This window comes from Sorex araneus, chromosome 1, assembly GCF_027595985.1.
Source record: "Sorex araneus isolate mSorAra2 chromosome 1, mSorAra2.pri, whole genome shotgun sequence".
Taxonomy (NCBI): domain Eukaryota; kingdom Metazoa; phylum Chordata; class Mammalia; order Eulipotyphla; family Soricidae; genus Sorex; species Sorex araneus.
The window spans coordinates 436696903-436721267 of record NC_073302.1 but is presented as its reverse complement, the minus strand read 5'-3'; the positions used below and the strand labels follow the sequence as shown (position 1 = coordinate 436721267).

The following is a 24365-nucleotide window of genomic DNA, read 5'->3' as shown; positions in this document are numbered from 1 at the left end:
TGATGAAGACTCCCCCCGCCCGCCCCCCCCCCACCCCCTCGAGGCTGAAACTCATAGCCAACACAGCTTCTCTGTGACACGAATGAGTTGAGTCCTATAAGAAATCGAGGCTTAGCCTTCAGGTAAGACGTGGCTTCCTGTCCCCGGTGGGCCGAGAACAATCGCTCCATTGATGGGCTGGCGTGAAAGGCAAGACTGACGCCTCTGCACGGAGCCAGGCGGCTACTCCTCTGCCGTCCCGTCCAGGATGAGTTTAAAGGAGAAGGGAGAAAACTTGTAGCCAGCCCCGGCGTAGAACTTGTTCTGGAACTCCACCCTGTTGTTGGAGGGCGAGAGAAAGGGGATGGACCCGTCAGCTGGAGGCGGGTGGGGCCGGGAGGAGCGGAGTGTTGGGTAAATTCTAGCACAAGCCTGGCAAGTGTCAGGAAACTTCTAAGGCTTCTCTCAGTGCTTCGTTCCCTCCTTGCTCTCATTAGGCCTCTGCCTGGGGTCCCACAGACGACAGAAGAGCCCCTCCTCCTCTTCCTCCTCCCTCCCGCTGACCTGTCCCCACAACAGCAAAGAAGCCCTCGCTGTGCAGCCCTGTCCAGTGGGCAGAGGGGAGGGGGGCAGTACCAGGCTGGACCTGGTTTCTCTGCACACCCTGACTTCACACGAGGGGTTACCGTGACCGTGGCAGAACCTCGGCTTCTAGCTTTCCCACGGACAGAATGGGCATGGGGAGATGCTCCTTTGTGTCCGCTGGCTGATGGGGGTCCTCGGATGCCAGGGGAGAAAAGGGGTGAACCCCCGGTCCCAAGGCTGGGGTGACTGAGAGTCCCACAAGGCTGGGCAGAGCAGCCGTTCAGAGAGAGGGAGCAGACGGGAGCACGGGGCGGGGCGGGGGTGGTTGGAGGGACACAGTCTGCCCCGCTACAGGCTCGTGCCAGCACACCTGGAATCTGCAACTGAAAACCGACTTGGGATTTAAAACAGAAGCTGTAGGTTCTGGAGTGATAATACAGCGGGTCCCAAACCGGGTTCAATCCCTGGCACTCCGTGTGGCCCCCTGAGCACGACTGAGAGTGATCCTGAGCACAGAGAAACTTCTGAGGATCACAGGGTGTGACCCCAAAACAAAATAAGACCAGAAGCTGTGACGGCCCACAGGGGACTGCGTGAGCATCCTCCCATCCTCCGTGCCGCGGAAGCCTTCTCCACATCCCACCTCAGTTCTCTGTGCTAATGGCAGGATGCCTAGTGCAGCCACGGTCCAAACCCCCAGACCAGCCTGGCGTGGCCTCCCTAGGCTGACTCCAGAGCTTGGTTTTCCTACCAGCAGTAGACCTGGTCCCTTATTTTGGAACCAACTGCAATAAGAAATGAACAGGTGCAAAATGAGGAAGTGGGGGCTGGCAGGGAGGGGCAGGGAGACAGTCCAAGGGGGGAGGCACTTGCCTTGCAGGTGGCTGTTCGATCCTCAGCACTGTATATTGTCTCCTAAGCACTGCCAGGAGCAAGCCCATCCCCTGCCACCACCAAAGACTAACAAAAATAAATAGATATAAATTTCAAGGGTGTGAATGGGAAGTAACAGGGATTTGAGGCAGCCGTTGTGTACCTGTGACCGGTCCCCAGTTAATAGGCTCATTCCAGAACCACGTTCTGGAACACTGCTTCCTTCAATACCAGTGAGGTGCTTTGTGCTCGTCACTGGGAGCACGAGATGTTGAAAAAACCAAAAAGATGTTGTTCGAGGACTTGCTGCGTCGATGTATATTCATAGACATGTGTATATGCATATGCATAGCCCATCGTTTAGAACTGCACCAACAGCTGGCTACACCGAGGCTCCAAAGAGACAAGTAAGTTGCTAAATGTCACACCACACACACCACAGGGGAATAGAAGCCAGCTGGCCAGCCCCGCACGCCAGCCTCCCGCTCCCGAGCACTGGGAGACCTTCCGGGGGAGCTCGCCTTACCAGTGCAGCCGCAGGGCGTGCAGGAACGCAGAGAGACCCTCCATGATGAGGAGGATGGCCACGGTCAGCACAGCGAAGATGGCGAAGATGATGAAGACCCCGATGAGGCCTCCCCAGCCTCGCTGGCGCAGGCCAATGTTCATCACCATGGTCCAGAGCACCTCGGACAGTTCTGCAAGAAGTAAGAGACACGGTGTCCAGCATGGGACTTCTGGCCAGGACGGATGGCCTTTACACTCTCACCCTGACTCTACACCCCTGGAGAGCCGACCACTCTAGTTCCAGGAGGGGATGCAGTCCGTGTGGCAGTCCAGTACCGGCACAGAACTGTCCCCCCCCCCCAGAAGCTCTGTTTATGATGAAGGAGCTTTCATAAGACGGAAGTCTGTGGCAGCGTATTTTTCGCCAATGGAAGCAAATCACCTCCAGCTACTGGTAGCGAGAATATAGCCACGTGACATGTTTCCCCAAGGAAACAAAACATACCCCTCAAAAGCAAGTAAAATGGCCATATCTGAACTCAACATGTATGTCATATCCACCCCTCAAATTCACACTGGAGTCAGAATCCCAAGCATTGGTGTTTGGAGATGGAGCCCTTGGGAGATTAGAGGAGGACATGAGGGCAGAGTGGTCAGGGTGAGACTGGCGGCTACCCCGGAAGAGACACCAGAGGGTCGGTCCATCTTGGAGTTTCCACCCCCCTCCCCCCACCTTAGTGACTTTCAACGTGTGTCCAGGGGCTAGAGAGATAGTACAGCATGTGGGGCATTTGCCCTGCACACAGCTGACCTGGGTTCACTCCCCAGTATTCCATGTAGTCCACCAAGTACAGCCAGGAGTAATTCCTGAGTGCAGAACTGGGAGTAACCCTTGAGCATTGCTGCTGGGTGTGACCCCGAAACAAAACAAAACAAAACAAAATCCAGGAGCCCAAATTGGAGCCAAGTCAAAGACTGTCGGGTTGTGGGGAGGAGCAAGCAGAGCTCTGGGGAACAGCCTGGCCTCAGCGAAACAGATGTGACAACAGCGTGTATTCCAATGGTTCTAAAGCTGCTGCAATTTCGGGGATGGTTGTTTCTGAGACATTTTCTAGCCTAGATGAACACAGTAAGCCAACTGCTAAGACCCCAGAGAAAGCCATGGCATACGCATGTCAAAAGGCAGGCCTGTCGCTCAGCTCAACGGACGGAACAGGAAGCAGAACATAAGTCAATCTCTTTATTGTTTTCCCGCCAACAAAGGTAGTTTGTTAGCAGAAAAAACAGTCACCTGCCCGCCCCCGCCCCCTCTCCTGCAATAATCATCATGGAAACAGACTTTATTCAAAGGTCAGCATCTTCCTGTTTAAAACTATTGTTCGAAAGAGATAATCCTGGATTATCTAGGTAATTCTATGCTAACCACTAATGTCTGTATAAGAGGAAAGAAAATGTTAAGAGAAAAAGGAGATAGGATGAGAGGAACAGAGTTTGACAGGGGAACTCCAAGCCAAGGAATGTAGGTGGCCTCTGGAAACTAGGAAAGATAAGAAAATGGGCTCTCCACTGGAGCTTCTAGAAAGATCACAGCCCTGCTTACACTTTGATTTGGAGACTTTAGTCTCTAGAGTCATAAGATGGTAAATCTGTGCTGTTTTAAGCTATTTGTCATAGCAGTAATGGGACATGGACAAGAAGTGACTATTGCAGCCCTAGAAAACCGGACCCACTGAGAAAGATCCCCCTCCTGAGAAAGACACACCATCCTTTCACCAAACATGCCAGAGGTGCCCGGGGAAGGCCTGTTCCCTGCAGGTACAATGCATCTGACGGGGACTCCAAGGAGCAGCTCACTCACGTGCATGTGCCAGGCTGAGGGCCCAGAGCCGCAGGTAGGAAGCCGTGTTCGAGATACAGCCCAGGCAGTACTCAATGGTGTGGATAGCTTGATGCACAAAGACGTCTCCAAAGTTGAACTGCAGGAGAGAATTTTAAGTGTTACCTTCATCAGATCCTTTCTGTGCAAGAGGCAGAAGAACCAATACACAGATGAGTAAGACCTGTACTTTCCTAGGGAAATGTTGAGCTAAGGGGAAATAAATATGAATGTACCAGTGGGAAGTGAATGAATAGGAAAGAGAATCACATCTCTTGGTGTGTGCTCACAATCCCATATTCCCAGGAAGAGTTGGGAAAAGTTCAGGAGAGCCAGCCATGACACATTATTTCCTATACTCTCCCCTCCTGGTCATGATCTCTTACTCCATCATACCCCAAACCCATAATCCCAATACAGCTTTGTCTGGGAAAGAGATTTCTGACCTCGTGTGAATTTCTCTTCATTGAGAATCCCCAAAGAACCCAGGGATGTGGAACTTATTTGGCGAGCCAGTCAAGAAAAGACCCCTAAGACAGAATCCTTTTCCCAAAAGTCAAAGAAGGGACATGGGGGACATGGGGTTAGATAAGGAACAAGCACCATTACTCATCTCTTTCTCCAGTGTCCACACCCTTGAATTGTCCCTCACACTGCACCAAGTACTGCAAACAACTCTCAATGGGAGGACCAGGGTTCCCACGAACCTCAGTCAGCATAAGAGTTTTACAATGATGGATTTACCCAGAGGATCAGGCCCATGTTCCAACTCAGCAGGAAGCAGCCTAGAAGATGAGACCTTTGCCCCGGCTCTAAGAATAAGGGTGTGAAGAACCTCTGGGCAGGGAGTGGGAAAGAATGAGGAGTGGACTTGATTCTTAACCATCAGGAAGTAAGGGGAGCCTCAAGGTAAAACACCACCCAGTCCACTAACTCTCAGGCCAAGTTAGTCAGAATGTTTTTGTTACAGACTTGCTCCCCAGCAGGACAGGGGAGAATTCTAGATCCTGTGGCTCACACAGCCTCTCTGTGCTATGACCCCTCTGGGGTGGCCAAGGCCAGCAGTTCCACCATCTTCACCCATGGGCCCTTGATCTCCACTAGGCACATACCACCTGTGCCAAGTGCCACCAATATTCCAAGTGGGCACATGCAGACCAGTGGGCCCTTGCTGTGCCCAGAGTCAAGTGTGCTACCTCCTGGCAACAGACAGGGGAAGTTGCCAGATTCGATGAGTGCTTTGGATTCCCTTTGCAGGAGAGCTCCAAACCCCTCACCCTGTCCCTTCCAAGGCCAGCAGCCTCCCGTGCTGTCTCCTCTGTGCCCAGGCACCAACTTCTCCCGCTGCCATAAACGTGAATGGAGGAGTGGGGAGGAAAATGACCAAAGGAGGGGCTGGAGCAATAGCACAGCGGGTAGGGCATATGTCTTACATGTGGCTGACCGAGTTCGATTCCTAGTATCCCATATGGTCCCCTGAGCACCGCCAAGAGTAATTCCTGAGTGCAGAGTCAGGAGTAACCCCTGAGCATCTCCGGGTGTGACCCAAAAATGAAGGAAGAAAGAAAGAAAGAAAGAAAGAAAGAAAGAAAGAAAGAAAGAAAGAAAGAAAGAGAAAGAAAGAAAAGAAAGAAAGAAAGAAAGAAAGAAAGAAAGAAAGAAAGAAAAAGAAAGAAAGAAAGAAAGAAAGGAGGAGGGAGGGAGGGAGGGAGGGAGGGAGGGAGGGAGGGAGAGGAAGAAAGAAAGAAAGAAAGAAAGAAAGAAAGAAAGAAAGAAAAGAAAGAAAGAAAGAAAGAAAAGAAAGAAAGAAAGGAAGGAAGGAAGGAAGGAAGGAAGGGAAAGAAGGAAGGAAGGAAGGGAAGGAAGGAAGGAAGGAAGGAAGAAAGAAAGAAAGAAAGAAAGAAAAGAAAGAAAGAAAGAAAGAAAGAAAGAAAGAAAGAAAGAAAGAAAGAAAGAAAGAAAGAAAGAAAGAAAGAAAGAAAGAAAGAAAGAAAGAAAGAAAATGACCAAAGGAGAGAAGAGCTGGGATGAGAAGGAAGGCATTCCCAGGGCCTGCAATGTGCACTGTGTCGAGAAGGATGGGTTGAATGAAAGAGAAGCAAGGCCATTCCAGATAAAGGCAGTGACCCTTGGGCAAGGAACTGCAGGAGGCCAGGACCATCATGAAAGCAAGTTTGGGAGAAAACACATGGCTGGAAGTGGGAGTTTGTCTGGGTGAGGAGTAGAAAGCAGTGTGCAGAGTAGAGGGTTCTGGAAAGACCAGCTATGAGCAGAGCACAGATAATAACAAGTATTTTCAGGACTGGGGAGATGGTTCAAAGGGCTGATGGCATGTTTTGCAAGTGGGCATCCCAGGTTTGATCCCCAGCACCCTATGGGTCCCATAGCACAGCCAGGTGTGGTCCCAAAATGAGAAAGGAGGAGGAGAGGGGGGAAGGCAGAGGAGGAGGAGGAGGAGGAGGAAGAGAAGGAGGAGAAGGAGGAGGAGGAGCTGCAGAGAAAGTAGCAAGGAAAAACAAACACTTGGGGTGAAGATTAATCACATGGAAAAATGACCTGCTTATGAGGAGACAATTCATAAGCAAAGACAGCCAAACATTGGTCGGCTCTGAATCAGGCGTGAGGGGGAAGGAGCCGAGCCAAGTCCGCAGCAGCTCTTGGTCCCTCACACACCCTCTCACGGGGGGGGGGGGGGTGAGGGGGGGGCGGACTGTTCCATCTCTGTCCTCAGCTGAGCAGGGAGACATGCCCCCGGAAGCTCCCAGGAAAACTCCTTTGAGAAGGTCGCACGTCAGGGGAGCAGAGGGTCCCTACTGACAGGAGCCAGAGTCACCCGGGCCTCCCGACTCCGCAGAGAACAATGACCACAGCATAAAAAGGTGGACAAATGGGGGCCAGGGTCTGTGGCCCATCTCTCGGACGTTCTGTGCCGTGGGCACCTACGAGCAGCCCCAGGGCTCAGGGTAGGAGAGTACACGGGACGGAAATGACCGGGAGGAGTGGCAGAGAGCCAGAGGGCTACCAGGTCAGAGGGCAAAGGTCAGAGACAGCCATGCCTCCTCAGGGCAGCAGCCCTGGGAGGGAGCTGAGACAGAAAGGAGTGGGCATTGCAGAGGAAAGGGCTGAGGTGCCGGAAGAGCAAGTGGCCGTCGGGGGAACGAGCTCCAGGAAGGAAGGGGCCCAGGGCCAGCCTGGTGGGCTGCAGGGCGAGGCCCAAAGCTCCATTTCTCAAATCAGCAGAAAGAGCAGCAGGGGGGTGGGGGGGGGCACCCAGGGAAGTAGGGGCATGTTGGGGGAGGGCTGCCCCCAACGCGGCTGGGCTCTGCCCTGGCTCCTGGGAGGCCGCTGAATCCCCCAGTTTCCCACAGGAAACGCCCCATGACGCCTGAGCCCTCCCTCTGTACCCCCTGCTGCCACCCCCAAAAGCACACACCTGCGCCCGTGCGGATGCGGTGACTCATGGCAGACACCTGATACCTGATGGGGTGCTGGCCGCCCCAAGGAGACCAACCATGTGGTGAGGGCAGGGGGCCCTGGGTTCAGGAGGAACTGGAACCAACCATCCAGGGACACTGGGTAGTCACCTGGGGAGGGGGCAGCATGAAAAAGCTGCTCGGACCCGTGGGAAAGGGGTAGGGTCCATGCTGGGAGCCTTCTCCGCCCCCACTCTGCCTCCCGCCCTCTCCCTCGGCCATCTTGCAGCATGCCCCTCTGCTGTGGCCTCCCCTCGCCTCCTCTTCCCTCCTCCCCATCCCCCAACATCAGGACTCGTCCAGAAAGCTGCCTCACCACATCCTAGATTAACCTGGGGGAGACCCTCTCAGCCCCATGACCCCCCAGACTGCAGGTGGCAAGAGCCGGCAGGGGACGCCCTTCCTCTGGGCGACCTTCTACTCTGTGCCATAGAACCACATCAGAGAGGTGACTTGGTTTAACTCCTCTATCTGTGCTCAAGATGGGAGGAGCAAGAATGTGAGAGCACCCCCGCCCCCAGGCGCCTACAGTACTGATGATCATCACTGCCAACACTCTCCGGCCGTAAGGAAAGCACTTTCCTGGCCCTGGGGGGGTCCCTACAGACACCTAAAACTGGGAGAGTCTGAGGAGAACCCACGTTTGTAAGGGCTGCTCAGAAGGGCACAGTTCTGGCCACCCCTCCCCCCAGGTGAGTCTGGGGCAGCAGGGTCCGATCCCTGAGTTTGCGTAATTCCTGATGACGAGACAGTGAGAGAACGCCCAGGGAAGTGGCCAGGCCTGCATCTGCCTTCTGAGAGGGGACGCAGGGCAGGGCTGTCCCTGAGGAAGGAATGGACAAGGCACACAAGGAGGGCATGATAGGGGAAAGTGGATAGGATAGATTCCAGAAGGTTCTGGGCAGTTCCAGATGCGAAGCTATGAGGAAGTGTGCACTGTACAGGGTGGGTCTGGAGCCAGAAGATGCGTGGGGGGGGTGGAGCGGGCGGAGGATATTTATAGGACATTCCAGTAGGTCTGCTTAGGTCAGTAGCCATCAGCATGGGGTGGGTGGCGACATTCTCCATCTAAAACCTTGGGCTGAAATTCCATGGTTTCCCACCAGTTTAACTGGCCCCCCCATCAGCACAAAGGAATGTGCTTTCAGTCATGAAGGCCTCCTAGGGAATTAGTGGTGGCAGCAAGGGACTTCTGTCCCCACCCCTGCAGCAGCAGGGGGCTGGGCCATCCCAGAAACATCACCCCTCCAGCTCCACCTGGGGTTCAGGACTGTGGGGCACCTCCTTCAGGGGATGAAAACAGCTACTGGGTGAGGACCACACACATTCCTGAGGAGGGGAGTGAGCTGGGAGGGAAAGAAAAGGAAAAACAACTAAATTCTGGGGAGAGGCAGATAAGGTTACCAAGATAAGTCAACAACCCCTGGGGGACCGGGGCTGAGGGAGGGAGCAGAGGCTGGAAGCATCGTGGGGGGGGGGAGGGTGATGGGAGGGCTGGGCCCCCCCACCCCTCAGCCTCAGTCTCTGCTGCTTTTGTTTGGGGGACACACCCAGTGGTCCTCGGGGCTCACTCCTGGCTCTGCACTCAGGGATCACTCCTGAGTGGTGGATGGAACCGAGTGAGCCTCGTGCAAGGCAAGTGCCCTCCCCTCTGTCCTGTCCCTCCAACCCTGGGTTTTGTGCTTTAATCTTAAGGCAGCCGACTCCCCTGGGCTGCTCCCAACCCTCGGGCTCTTTGTGCCCCTGGGACTCAGGTCACCTCCTGCACCCATCCACCAAGAATGGGGGAGCATCTTCAGATAGTCCCGGCGGGGCTGGTCAGCAGCTGCTGTCCACCCTGTCTGCAGGTGCCCCCAGCCCTGGGGCCTCTGCGCTTCCCAGCACGTAGCCATGAGGGAGCTGCCACCAGCTGACCACCCCCCCCCCATATTGCTGATCCCTGTCCCTGCCCATTCTGACGGTGTCCAGGCTGCTCTCCTCACCCCACTGGCTGGTAAACCGCCCACAGACCAGCTCCCCTGCTGGAACCTTTGCACAGTCCCCAGTACCTCTCCTTCATGCTCATCATCCTGGCCCCTGGGGGCGCCTGCGGAGGTTTTCTGAGCCGAGTTCATGGCCGGGTTGGAATGGTCGCCGTCCCTGCCCTCGATGGCGCCCTGCTCCATCACGGATGCCGGTAGCTGAGGACAGGAAGCACTACAGTCATTCTCTGTGCGACGAGGATTTGGGCGGGGGGTGGGGGGGAAAGGGCCCCTTCAGTGTCAGTCATCGGCCCATCAGTATCAGCCACCGGCCCCCTTCACTATCAGCCATGGGCTCCCTCCCCGTCGAACACATGCCAGATGCTGCCATCAACTCTGTAGAACTCACTGAGCGTTTGCAAGTCTTTTTCTGCGGACCCAACTTGCCCCCAGTTTCATAGAGAAGTAAATCACAGCACGGTTAAGAACTGTGCCCTAGTAGCCAGAATCTGGAAGCAACCCAAGTACCCGAAGGCAGACTACTGGTTAAAGAAATGCTGGTACATCTACATAGTGGAATACTATGCAGCTGTTAGGAAAGATGAAGTCATGAAATTTGCTTATAAGTGGATGGACATGGAGAGTATCATGATAAGTGAAATGAGTCAGAAAGAGAGGGACAGACATAGAAGGACTGCACTCATTTGTGGAGTAACATAATATGAGACTGACACCCAAGGACAGTAGACACAAGGGCCAGGAATATTGCTCCATAGTTGAAAGCCTGTCTTATGAGTTGGAGGGGAAGGCAGCTGGAATAGAGAAGGGGCCACTAAGTCAATAATGGTTGGAGGGATCACTCAGGATGAAAGTAGATAAAGGACCAAACGTGATAGCTCAATGTCTCATTATAATGCCCAAAAGTAGAGAGAAACTATGAGATAAATTGTCTGCAATAGGGGTGGGGGGGGTTGGGATGGGGGGTGTATACTGGGGACATTGGTGGTGGAGAATGTGCACTGGTGGTAGAGAGATGGGTGTACAATTATTATATGACCGAAACTCAAAACATGAAAGTTTTGTAACTATATCTAACAGTGATTCAATAACAAAAAATAATAAAATTTAAAAATTAAATTAAAAAAAAACTGTGCCGGGGGTTCGGAGTGATAGTACAGCAGGTAGGGCATTTCTCTTGCATGTGGACGACCTGAGTTCAATCCCCAGCATTCCATATGGTCCCCCGAGCACCTCCAGGAGTAATTCCTGAGTGCAGAGCCCAGAGAAACACCTGATCATCACCGGGTGGGACCCTCCTCTCAAAAAAAAAGAACTGCACTCAAGGGGTCAGAGATAGTTCAGGGAGTAAGGCTTTGCTTTGCAAGCCCAGTTCAGTTCCTAATCCACATATGCCCTACTCCTCACCCCACCAAAGCCAGGGAGCTAGGAATAGCCCCCGAGGATCCCTGGGTGTGACCCAGAACACCCCAGCCATCTCCCCCCTCAAAATGATTTACGTCCACCATCACCCCTCTGGCCAGTCTGCTTAGTGGCAAAGCCCAGATCCGAACCCAGGTGTTCTGGTTCTAGAGACTCGGCTGCTTCTTGCCCTGCTGCCCTGGAAAGTGCCACACCCAGCACAGTCTTTACAGCAGACCAGCACCTGTCGAGAGTGCCTTTCTATGCAAAACATGCACAGTGTGGTCACTGAATCACCAGCTGCACCTTCAACAAAGTCTAGAGACGGGAACCACCAGGCTTCACAGGGCATGACTGAGTAGGACTACAAGAGAGTCATCAGCGAAGTGATTGGAATTGGGGAAGCACTCACTCCACCCTAATCTATAGGTTGGAATCCAAACCCTCAGAGATGATGTCTAGGAGGCATTTGGGGAGGTGGCTGGGTCACCAGGGCAACGCCCTCATCAATGAGATGGACACCTTTAAAAAGAGGCTCCTAGGAGCCCGGGATCTCCCCCCCCCCCCCCGCCAGGTGAGGGCACCATGAGATGCATCACCCAAGGATGGCCCCATGGCCCTGGTCCTCCCAGCCTCTAGAAGCACGAGTGAGAAATCCTGGGTGTCAGGTAAACCACCTGTTCTGGTACACTGTTGCTTAGTCCAAAAAAACGAAGGTGACAATTTTCCCCCCAAACAACTCATGTTTTAAAACAACGCATCACCTCTCAGGAGGGCCGGCTCCAGGCCAGCTCCAGCCCAGCCAAAGCTCTGGCAGGCTCACATGTATGTAGCCCAGAACTACCGCTATGCTTCCAGCCAGACTGCCCAGTTAAATATTCTGAGTTTTCTGGAGCACGAGGACACATCTGCAGCCATGTGTCACCTACAAACTCTACAACATTGACATCCCCGTAGTAGCACAATAGATTGGGTGGGATATAACATGGAAGCCAAACAATCTCAACTAATAAAACATTAACACAGAAGGCTTAACTTGCAACAACAGTTTAGAAAATCCTCAGACAAGGATTTAAGATCCCCATGGTGAGATACAACAAGTTTCACAAATTTTCTTCTCCTGAAATATTTTTTGACCATTCTGTTAGCCATTTAGTGGTCACAAGCAATATAAAACAAATTACTAGGGCCTGGTAGGAGGTCAGGCCTGAGGGATGGTTGGGAAAATGGAGAGATCGATGGAGGGAAGGTGACAGTGATGATGGGATTAATGTTGGAATATTGAATGCCTGTAACAAATCATCATGAACAACTTTGTAAACCACTGTGTTTAAATGAAGTGGGGGAAAGAAAAGACATAAAATCAAAGCACCACCTTAGAAGTAGGGAGAAAAACCTAGGTGTCGTCATTATTTAACTGGGCCCTGTCTCACCCCTGAGCTATTTGAAAAGAATATTTGTTTCAAATCAAGTTCCACATCCAAATAATGTTCCACATCCAACACTTTTCCTAGAAGGATTCCAGGGGAGGAGGATTACAAATTAGGTGTTAAAGTATCTTTCTTTTCTGTTCTCCTTTTTTGTTAGGGGGTGGCATTTGTAGGAGAGTATTCAGCACTGTGCTTAGGAGCCAGCCCCAAGCTGTGCTGAGGCTCGAACCCAGGTCTCCACATGCAAAGAGTGCTCAGAGCCATCTCCCTGGTTCCTCCATCTCTTTCCTAGGCAGCTCTGTACCTAAACTTGGAAGAATCCTGGGCAAATGTAAAAGCTGAAGTCCACAAGCCATATGTTTAAAGGTCTTCAAGCTACACATCAAGCCATGAAAATCCTAAATAAATTTTACATATATATTTTAATAAATCACTGTGACATACATTTATAGACTTACAAACTTTCACAATTACATTTCAGTCATACAATGATTGAGTACCCATCCCTCCACCAGTGCCCATTCTCTACCACCAATGTTCCCAGTATCCCTCCCCCCACCCCCACCCTATACCCCCCTCCCTGCCTCTGTGATAGGCACATTCTCTTTTACTCTCCCTCTCCTTTTGGGTGTTATGGTTTGCAATACAGGTAGTCAGAGACCATCATGTTCAGTCTATAGTCTACTTTCAGCCCGCATCTCCCATCCTGAACGAGCCCTCCAAGCATCATTCACTCAGTGGTCCCTTCTCTATCCCAGCTGCCTTTTCCTCCAGCATGTGAGGCCGGCTTCCAAGCCGTGGAGTGATCCTCCTGGCCCTCATCTCTACTATCCTTGGGTGTTAGTCTCCCATTCTGTTATTTTATATTTCACAAATGTTCTATGTTCTATGCCTATGTCTGTCCCTCTCTCTGTGACTCATTTCACTTAGCATGATACTCTCCATGTTGATCCACTTATAAGCAAACTAAATAAATTTTTTTCCTAGCCTCCTATTTGGTAGTAAAATCCTCAGTAGAACTCAGAAAGTCAAGTTCAAATTCAGAGTCCAAAGCCAGGACATAGCATCAGGGGCTGGCTTGCCCTGGGCCACAGATCCCATTTCTAACAGGAAAATACCCCATCAAGACCCTCGTCAGCAGCCTAAAGACTCAACCAATGGAGGGGCTGGAGCAATAGCACAGTGGGTAGGGCGTTTGCCTTGCACGCGGCTGACCCGGGTTCAATTCCCAGCATCCCATATGGTCCCCTGAGTACCGCCAGGGGTAATTCCTGAGTGCAGAGCCAGGAGTGACTCCTGTGCATCGCCAGGTGTGACCCAAAAAGAAAAAAAAAAGAACCAACCAATGGAGGCACCTGAGATGGCAGCCTAGGAATACGGAATACCTCTCAACCCTCTTTCCCCCGCAAACACTCCATCCAGGGCGGAAAAAGGAGAAATCTACCTTTGAGAAGAGCAACTATTTAACCAGTTCTTGTAGAGCAAGACAGGCCATTATTTTAGAATCCTGGGACCCACGTGAGTCAGCAGTGCCCTAACCTTGGATGTAAGGACAGACTGGGTTTCAAAAGAAAGAGAGTTCCACCTAGTTCTGCAAAGGTGTGTGCCACCTTCCTTGGAAACACCTGGTCACTCCAAACTTTTCATCTTGGTTTCTTGCCCATTTACCAAACCACCAGCAGTTATGCTTTGTTTTTCGTCCTATTTGTTAATATCTGATCTGAAGAAATGATATTTCAGACTGGCTTTGGGACCAGTTGGCTAACCAGACATAGTAGGGGGACACATCACCTGCTGTGGAAAGGGACGTGCCCCAGGGGAGAATCCTGAACCCCTGAGTCCTCTAGGTCAACAGCCAATGAAAATGTGCAGATACCAGAGAGGTAGTATAGCAGGTAAGAGGTAGTATAGCCTTGCATTCTGCTCACCCGGGTTTGATCCCCAGCATCCCGGATGGTTCCCCAAGCACCTCCAGGAGTTATCCCTAAGTGCAGAGCCAGGAATAACCCCTGAGTACTACCAGGTGTGGCCATACCCAAAAATTTTTTGCAAAGATAGAATTCAATCTGAAAATGTTCATGACCATGGATGTTCAGGCACCTGAATGATTCATTCATTCATTTATTTTTGCTTTGGTTTTGGGCCACACTTGGTGGTGCTCTGGACTTAATCCTGGCTTTGTGCTCCATTCAGAGATCACTACTGGCAGAGCTTGGGGAATCCTATGGGTGTCAGGGATCAAACCTGGGTCAGCCTCATGCAAGACAAGCAACCTACCTACAGTACTATCTCCCTAACAGCTCTGTTCGTGGTTTTGTTTTCTTTCTTTCTTTCTTTTCTTTCTTTCTTTCTTTCTTTCTTTCTTTCTTTCTTTCTTTCTTTCTTTCTTTCTTTCTTTCTTTTCTTTCTTTCTTTCTTCTTCCTTTCTTTCTTTTCTTTCCTTCTTTCTTTCCTTCCTTCCTTCCTTCCTCCCTTTCTTTCTTTCTTTTCTTTCTTTCTCTTTCTTTCTTTCTCTCTTTCTTTCTCTCTCTTTCTCTCTTTCTTTCTTTCTTTCTTCCTTCCTCTCTCTTTCTTTCTTTCTTTCTTTCTTTTCTTTCTTCCTTCCTTCCTTTCTTTCTTTTCTTTCCTTCCTTCCTTCCTTTCTTTCTTTCTTTCTTTCTTTCTTTCTTTCTTTCTCTTTCTTTCTCTTTCTCTCTTTCTTTCTCTCTCTTTTTCTCTCTTTATCTCTTTCTTTCTTTCTTCCTTTCTCTCTCTCTCTTTCTTTCTTTCTTTCTTTCTTTCATTCTTTCTCATTTCCCCACTTGGAGAACACAGCCCACATCTCCACTGGCTTCCCCTCCCCCCTTCCACTCTCTCTCTCTCTCTCTCTCTCTCTCTCTCTCTCTCTCTCTCTCTCTCTCTCTCGCACACAGACCCCTCTCTCTTGCCCTCTCTTCATTTCCCAAATAAACTTACTTCCCAATCCGTCTCCTCCTGAAATTCTCTGCTGGGAGGGAAGGCAATAGAATTGAAATGTCTGGGGAAGGTTTGGGATGGACTTCCCTTTCCTGCCAAGAACCATTCCTCTCTCAGCCCAGGTTCCATGGCTCTGCCTGATAAATTGGGTGGCGGGGGTCACTGCCCACACCGGGCTGAACAAGTGGAGCCCAGCTTTGCTGACTGACTCACAGGGCTGCTGAGACATGAAGTCTGTTGTGTGGGGGCTCAGGGCAGGCTTACTTAAGTCCTAGTTTTCCCCCAAGCACTTTCCCAGGTGACCGAGGTAGGGAGACTGGGGAGCAGTCAACCCTTCGTAAGGCCCCTCAACTCCTCCCTCCTTCCCTTTCAAAGCTGTGGCTTCCTCCCATGCTCTTCTCAGGGAACCGGACCCATCCGCTACAAGGCTCTAGAAGGCTCAGTGTTCTCTCCAAACACCTGACTTCCTGTCACAGGAACACCCCACTCCCGCCCACAGGAAGAAATGAAAAATGAATAGTCTTTACCTGGGACTTCTGGTGATTGGCTCGGAGAATGAATGGCTTGATCAAAAGCATCCAGGGCACCGAAACCAAGGCCATCACAACCAAGAAACTTTGCACTTCTTGCTGCAAGACCAAAAGGGTAAGATGCTGTTAGTCAGGACCTCCGCCCTGCTTCTTTATGTGTAAAAATGATCCCTGTGGGCCCTTTCGACTCGACTTCATAGTGAGATCCAACACATGCCGGAGAGCCGATTCAGCATCACAACTTGAATATTCCGACTGATGGGAACGCCAGACCCATGTCCAATACAGAGAAGACCCACTTTGTTGATCCTTTCCTCTCTAAGCAGGCCCTCACCATGCCCCAGACCACAGCCATTTGAACCGGAAGCATTCCTGAGACACGCCATAAAGGCAGCTGCATCTGTCCCCTTCCCTTTGACTCGGTCTCAGTTTGGCTTCCCACCCCCCCACTTGCCTAAACCCTAGATGAAAAGAGCAGTACCCCTGACCCAGCTGGTCACTCTGTAGTAACCTAAAGTCCTTGGGGTCACTTTTAAGTCACAAACAAACACCTCCCATCAGTGTATCTCCAATTCTAGATCATTATCAGAGCTCTCTTGCTCGCTCTTAAAAACAAATTCCTCACAATCTCCACCTCCTAAGCTTTCCTGCAGGTGACTGGCCTCACAGGTGTCTATTCCCAGATCTCTCTCTCTCTCTCTAGCTCTCTCTCTCTTTAGCTCTCTCTAGTTCTCTCTCTTCCTCTAGCTCTCTCTCCTTGCCTCTCTGTCTAGCTCTCTCTTGCCTGTAGGCATGCACACCTGCACACACAATGGCTTTAAATTTTTTTTTAATTCTTATTAAAACACTGTGATTTACAAAGTTATTCATAATACAGCTGTTTCAGTCATTGAATATTCCAACACCACCAGTGTCACCTTCCCTCCAGCAATGTCCCCAGTTTCCCTCCCAACCCCAACTGGCTTCCTTAATCACATAAAAAGTTTACTTTATGTTGCTCCTCCAACTAAAACTGAAAGAAATGACAAATAGTATGATCAGAAAATAAATCAGTAAAAGAAAATGTGTGGTTGTTATATGATTCTAACCTATGTAAATAAGGAAATTAAAACCATTTACTACAATATAATAATATATCTATTCTCATTTACATAACTTTTCAACTTTGGAGTCTAAAATATATTGCATTAAATTTTATGCTTGTATTTCATTGTGGTAACAATCATGTCTTACCTGTCATTAATAAAACCTTTTACAAAATTCTGAGCTATATATTTTGGGGTTTACATGAAATAGATAAGGCTTACACAGGTAAAACAAATTTTTCCCCTACACTTTAAACACTGACACACTTCTTTTGAAATAAGGTCTTTATGGTCTTTAAGACTTTCAAAATCCAGGAGGCATCTCATTTTATCATCCCCTAACACTCCCCTTCCCCCTTGTCACATCCCCCACCCTCTTTTTAGAGGTAACTGGGTTATCCTTTCAGACAAGTGACCCAGAACTACTCTCATTAAAAGAACCAGGAAAGCTTGGTCAGAGCTACTGGAAAGGAGGCAGCAGGAAGGAAAAATGTCTCCTGTCTTCACACTTACTTCTCAGACCACCTGCACCTAGATTTTCCCTGGTCACAGTATTATTAGGCTAACATTTCTATCCTCCAACATGGGGAGTATCATGCTAAGTGAAGTGAGTCAGAAAGAGAGGGACAGACATAGAATGACTGCACTCATTTGTGGAATATAAAGTAACATAATGGGAGACAAACACCCAAGGATAGTAGAGATAAGGGCCAGGAGGATCGCTCCATGGCTTGGAAGCCGGCCTCACATGCTGAGGGAAAAGGCAGCTGAGATAAAAAAAGGGACCACCAAGTAAAGGATGCTTGGAGGACCCGCTCAGGATGGGAGATGTGTGCTGAAAATAGACTATGGATAGAATAATACCCAAAAGGAGAGAGAGAATAAAAGAGAATCTGCCTACCACAGAGGCGGGGGAGGTGGGGGGGTGGGAGTGGGGGGTGGCGGGAGGAATACTGGGAACATTGGTGGTGGAGGATGGGCATTGGTGGAGGGATGGGTACTCGATCATTGTATGACTGAAACGTAATCATATAAGTTTGTAAATCTATAACTGTATCTCACGGTGATTCATTAAAAAAATTTAAACAAAATAAAATAAGGAAAAGATAAAAAGGAATTAAAAATAAAAATAAAATAAAATCTCCATCCTCCTGGCATATCCTGCCCAAAAGGTGGGGCCCCAGTCCTGGTTCCCCAAGATAAGCTCCTGCCTTTGTCACTTTGTCACTGTCTGCGTTGACCCAGGCCCTCTCCTCCCAGAGAGGGCAAGGCCACTTAATACACGGCTGCTGTGCTCTATCTTGCTACACTGAGTCAGCTGGGGCCGTGCGGGGAAGAAGCTCTTGCTTTGTCACCTCCAGCTGCATGACCCCAAAATGAGGTTCTGGAAGCATCAAACCGTATCAAAGTCATTCATCTTCATACTCGGGAGAAAAAGGTTTCATGAGGAAGCCAGCCAGGTCCATAATGATTCTGAATGGAAAGGGCTGGAAAAGCTACTCATTGTGCGAGGCGCAGTGCCCGCTTCAGACCAGGTGAAAACTTCAGTCTTTACCCCAGGAGGTGGTGAATCCGAGTCCCTTGTCTAAAAGAGAAAGCTTTTCGGGAAATCCAAGTCAACTTTCATTTAAACAGCAGGAATAAGGAAGTGAATGAACCAATCAGGGAGATGGCGATGTTTATCGAAGAGTGTCCAGAGGGTTATAGCTTCTCTGATATGATTCTTTATGAGAATCCGGGGTTGTTCCCTATTGTTAGTGCTATTTCTGCACAAAAGAATTCTCATGATGATGGCTGGAGAGATAGTGTAGCAGGGAGGGCACTCGGGTTGACTTGGGTTCAATCCCCAGGCCGGCCCCTGATGATCCCCCGAGCACCGCCAGGAGTAATTCCTGAGTGCAGAGCCAGGAGTAAGCCCTGAACATCATCGGGTGTGGTTCTCAAACCAAAACAATTAAATAGATTAAAATTTTAAAAACTGAAAGTGAACTCATGAGGAATCAAGAACCAAACTATTGAGAATGTGAGAACATCCTGCCATGAGTGACAGCAAGAAGGGAACTTGAAGACCTGGTGTTGGTGAAATAAGTCACAGAAACACAAACTCTGTAGATCTCACTGACACATGCAAGCCCCAAAGCCAAACAAAAACACACAGATAGTCATCATAATAATAAACTGTCTGTAGCACTGTTGCACTGTCGTCCTGTTGTTCATCGATTTGCTCGAGCGGGCACCAGTAACATCTCCATTGTGAGACTTGTTGTTACTGTTTTGGGCATACTAAGTATGCCACAGGGAGCTTGCCAGGCTCTGCCATGCGGGCGGGATACTCTCGGTAGCTTGCTGGGCTCTCCGAGAGGGACGGAGGAATCGAACCCGGGTCGGCCATATGCAAGGTAAATGACCTACCTGCCATGCTATCACTCAGTATTAGCTCAGTATTAGTAATAATAAACACCTAATAATAATAACAGTAATAATAATAACAATAAGAGATCAGGTGTTTAGTCCCTAACCCAACTCAGATTATTTATTTATGCTTGCTTTTTGGTCACACCCAGTGATGCACAGAGCTTAGTCCTGGCTCTGCACTCAGGAATTACCCCTGCTGATGCTCAGGGGACCATATGGGATGCTGGGAATCGAACCCGGGTTGGCCACGCACAAGGCAAACGCCCTACCCGCTGTGCTATTGCCCTAGAAGTTCATAATTTGATTACATTTAATATTCAAATACCAATCCCCCCACCATGACACCTTCCCACCACTGTATTTCAGGTGTTTCCATCACAAACCCCAATCCCTGCCCCAAATCAAAACCAAAATAATGTATTTCGTATTGTTTGTTATGAAAACCTGCTGAAAATGCTGCAAAAAAGTGTCCTTAGAGGAAAGAGTGTGAAAATTGTTGTATTTCACCCAGGGGCCATTAAGTCCTCCTATAAGAGATCATAACATGTTCTTAAAAGTTGAGCCTTCTGTGATAATTCACTTTTAAATTTTAAAAATGTGGGGGCTGGAGCAATAGCACAGCGGGTAGGGCGTTTGCCTTGCAAGCAGCCAACCCGGGTTCGATTCCCAGCATCCCATATGGTCCCCTGAGCACAGCCAGGAGTAATTCCTGAGTGCAGAGCCAGGAGTAACCCCTGTGCATCGCTGGGTATAACCCAAAAAGAAAAAAAAAATGCCACCTAAAAATTTGTTTGGCTTTTGAGCCAGACCCAGTGTTTAGGGGGTTTACTCCTAGCTCTGGTCTCAGGACTCACTTCTGGTGGGTTTGGGGGGAATATATAGGATATTGGGGATCGAACTCCAGTTGGCCACATGCAAGGCATGTACCCTACCCACTGTAATATCTCTCTGGCCCTCACAGGGCAATTTAATCTTGAATTTAATCTTGAGCTATGGAAGTACAAATGTAGAAGTGTATAAAAGTACAAATACATTCTTTAATTTTTTTTATTTCATTTGATTTATTTATGTTTTGGGGGTCATACCCAGTACTCGGAGTTTACCTGGTTCCGCACTCAGAAATCACTCCTGACAGACTCAGGGGATCACATGGGATGCCGGGGATAGAACCTGGGTGTACGAGGCAAATGCCCGACCCACTGTACTCTCTCTGACCCAGAACTTTCTGGAATTTAAAGGACTTTACACCCCTGATCAGGTGCTAAGCTGTTTCATTCTTGCAATTACTTACTCTGGACATTATCCAAGTATGAGAGGTTGGACATAGCAAAGGCATAAAAGGAGAAAACCAATCCATACACACCTGGTGGCCATAGAGCGGTGCATTGGAAGGGTCATTGTAGTTGAACAGAAACATGTTGATGAAGTGGATGAGGATACTCGGGGCATGCTGGGACACATGGGCATCGTAGTGACACCATTTGAAAATGATCATGAAGACCAGGTACCCAAACAGGCACAGGATAAAGATCATCTCAGGGATGAATTGCAGGATGATGTTGATGAATCTTCTGAAGTATCTGGGGGTGAGAAACAGCCACACGCAGGTTAGCAAGTAACTAATGACTCCTCAACACCCGAACACCACCAACATCGTCTCCACTCAAGGATGGGAGAGATTTTAAGAGAAAGGGAAGCTTCTCTGCAGAAGATTCACCCAGAACCTAGAAGATTCACCCAGATTCTAGAGGGTAAAGTTTTAAAAGTAAAGGTGGGAGGCTGGGGTTGTAGCTCAGTAGTAAAGTGCTTGCCTTACATGTGTGAGGTCCTAGGGAGGGAGGGATTGGAGAAAGGAAGGAAGGGAGGGAGGGAAGGAGGGAGGCAGGGAGGAAGACAGGAAGGAAGGAAGGAAGGAAGGAAGGAAGGAAGGAAGGAAGGAAGGAAGGAAGGAAGGAAGGAAGGAAGGAAGGAAGGAAGGAAGGAAGGAAGGAAGGAAGGAAGGAAGGAAGGAAGGAAGGAAAGAAGGAAGGGGAGAAGGGGGAGGGAGAGAAGGAAGGAAGGAAAGAAAGGGAAGGGAGAGGAGGGGAGGGGAAGAAGGAAGGAAACAAGAAATGGAAGGGAGGAAGAGAGGAAGGGGAGGAATGGAGGGAAGAAGGGGAGGAAGGGAGGAATGGAGGAGAAAAGGAAGGAAGAAGAAAAGCTAAGAAAGGGAGAAAGAGAATTGTGAAACTTACACGTGATTGAAAAGGCTGAGAATAACTCCAAAAACCATCTGAACAATCCCCAGGATAACGGACATCTTCATTTTGTAGGAGTTCAGGAAGGTGAGCTTGTTTGAAGCCAGGTTCCAAACCTGGTAGAGAAAGGTGACGACCACATGAGTCTGAGGTCCCGGGTTCTGCTGCAGAGGGGGTGCTCCAGCACCGAGTGGCCTGCAGAGGGCGCTGTGGGGGCTGCACCGCGCTACAGCAGGACCACACTGGTCTGGCTTTGCCATTGCCCAGGGGACCAGCCCCTAGGGCAGTCAGTGTGGTGAGGGCAGCGCTGCCGGCACACTTCAGACCCAGCCCCATGGACTGCTGAGCTCACGGCACTCATGGTCAAGGGCCAGCACTGGCTTAGCACACGTGTGTCTCTCTTCATTCTAATGCATCTGGGACAAGACAGACATGCGGAATCCCATTTCACAGTGGGAACCAATGTCCACGTAGGATGATAAGTAAACACACAAGGTAAATGCAGCTTGACCCTGTTTAAAAACCAGGCTCTCGGTATGTCCCATGTAGAACAATTTGATCTTCAGGCCCAGAAAGAGAGTGAAGTGCTCCCCGGTATGTGGCCAACACAGGCTTGATCCCCCGGCACTGCACAGGGTTCCCGGAGCATTGCTAGGAGTGATCCCTGAGCAGTCTGAGCAGTCGGGAGTAAGTGCTAAGTATGGCCAGATGTGGGGAAGGAAGGAAGGAAGGAAGGAAGGAAGGAAGGAAGGAAGGAAGGAAGGAAGGAAGGAAGGAAGGAAGGAAGGAAGGAAGGAAGGAAGGAAGGAAGGAAGGAAGGAAGGAAGGAAGGAAGGAAGGAAGGAAGGAAGGAAGGAAGGAAGAAAGAAAGAAAGAAAGAAAGAAAGAAAGAGAAGAAAGAAAGAAAGAAAGAAAGAAAGAAAGAAAGAAAGAAAGATAAGAAAGAAAGAAAGAAAGAAAGAAAGAAAGAAAGAGGAAGGAAGAAAGGAAGCAAGCCTTTGGGCGTAGACAGGCTGCTGCAGACGGGGAACGCGCTGCTAGAGGGTCTCCCTGGGGAACAGGGTGGCGGAACAGCAGGGAGGCTCATCTCCCCTCCGATGACTCTGAGATGAGCCTGTCAACACCAGCGCTGTGCTTTGTGCTAATTAAGCCACACGCAAGTGGGAGTCACCGGTGGACGTGCCAGCACCAATGTGTTAGCCGGGTTTTAATTAATAATGAACAGATAATATAAATTAATTATCTTCATTAAGAATATTAAGATCAAGTTAATATTCTTTTAAATCGCACTTATGTCCTTTAAAAATGTATATTGAAAAAAAAACAAAAACAAACATGAAAACATAAAAATAAAAATGTATATTGAAAGTATGGATGTTGCAAGGAAGTCATTTATTTTCCCCATCATTCACACTGTCCCCACCCTCACACTTTTCCTTTCTTTTCTAGAATGGTGGGCAAATTATAAAATTGCACGCAGGGGAAAATTTTTTTTTTTTTTGCTTTTTGGGTCACACCCAGGGATGCTCAGGGGTTACTCCTGGCTTTGCACTCAGGAATTACTCCTGGCGGTGCTCAGGGGACCATATGGGATGCCGGGGATCGAACCCGGGTCGGCCGCATGCAAGGCAAACGCCCCTACCCACTGTGCTATCACTCCGGCCCCGGGGAAAAAAATTTTGTTAACTTATCAGTTTTGTTATCTAACAAATTTCAACTCTAGAGTTGCATTAACAGTTGTGGCTTTTGTCTACATTTTAAAGTAACTTTTTAAAAAATTGCACTCGAGGACTGGAGTGACAGTACAGTGGGCAGGGCGCTCGCCTTGCCCGCGGCCGACCTGGGTTTGTTACTCCAGCACTCCGTGTGGTCCCCCGAGCACTGCCAGGACTGATTCCTGGGCACAGAGGCGGGAGTAAGCCCTGAGCATCACCACCAGGTGTGGCCCCAAACCAAAAGCACGGAAAGGAAAGGAAAGGAAAGGAAAGGAAAGGAAAGGAAAGGAAAGGAAAGGAAAGGAAAGGAAAGGAAAGGAAAGGAAAGGAAAGGAAAGGAAAGGAAAGGAAAGGAAAGGAAAGGAAAGGAAAGGAAAGGAAAGGAAAGGAAGAAAGGAAAGGAAAGGAAAGGAAAGGAAAGGAAAGGAAAGGAAAGGAAAGGAAAGGAAAGGAAAGGAAAGGAAAGGAAAGGAAAGGAAAGGAAAGGAAAGGAAAGGAAAGGAAAGGAAAGGAAAGGAAAGGAAAAGGAAAGGAAAGGAAAGGAAAGGAAAGGAAAGGAAAGGAAAGAAAGGAAAGGAAAGGAAAGGAAAGGAAAGGAAAGGAAAGGAAAGGATCGCGAAGGTCGCCAAACCCTAAAGCCACCCCCTCTCTACTCCCCCTGCAGCCCCGCTGTGTAGATCACGAGATTTCGGGCACCAGGGAAAACCTACGGACACACCCGCTAACGCACCCTTGCCGCTGCCCTGCCGCCTACAGACCGGTTCCAGGGGCCGCATCCCTGGACAAGCTCAGAATGCCACTGGCCCCGGGTAGCCAGTGGGGACAGACGCTGGGGCAGGTCTTCTGATTCCAGGGCAGGCGGGAGGTTGGCAGAGAGAAGGGGGACCCGGAGAAAATTGAAGGGGGGAGGACCCGTGATAGGAGGGGCCGGGAAGCAGTCCTGAAGTCTGAGGCCTCAGGTTCTCTCCCACAAAGAATCCGCGAGACACATTCAGGGACTACCCTGGCCTGGTTAGCGCGGGGCGATCCGAGCTCATTCGGGGACACAACACTGCCACCTGGTGTCGATATAGAGATATATCTGGGGCTGTGTTTGTGTGTGTGTGTGTGTGTGTGTGTGTGTGTGTGTGTGTGTGTGCGCGCGCGTGCGTGCACGCGCTGACTCAGATCCACTAGAGATATTAAAACAAATTAAATGCATACTCTTTTAAAAAATGTTTCATGTCAACGCTACACACTAAAATAAGGTTAGAGGGGGCTGGAGCAATAGCACAGCAGGTAGGGCGTTTGCCTTGCATGCGGCCGACCTGGGTTCGATTCCCAGC

General features: G+C 49.7%; 1 protein-coding gene across 1 annotated transcript in view; it reads right to left on the bottom strand.

The window, feature by feature from the left end:
• Nucleotides 1-222: 222 nt before the first annotated feature.
• ATP6V0A4 (ATPase H+ transporting V0 subunit a4) overlaps nt 223-24365 on the bottom strand; it is a 53378-nt gene continuing 29235 nt past the window's right edge. Inside the window, exons 14-20 of the mRNA XM_004608230.2 lie at nt 21323-21441; nt 20452-20668; nt 15586-15687; nt 9342-9473; nt 3803-3920; nt 1964-2135; nt 223-316 (exon numbers count right to left, since the gene is read on the bottom strand). Coding sequence (XP_004608287.2) covers nt 223-316; nt 1964-2135; nt 3803-3920; nt 9342-9473; nt 15586-15687; nt 20452-20668; nt 21323-21441 — 954 coding nt within the window. The remainder of the gene's footprint in view (nt 317-1963; nt 2136-3802; nt 3921-9341; nt 9474-15585; nt 15688-20451; nt 20669-21322; nt 21442-24365) is intronic.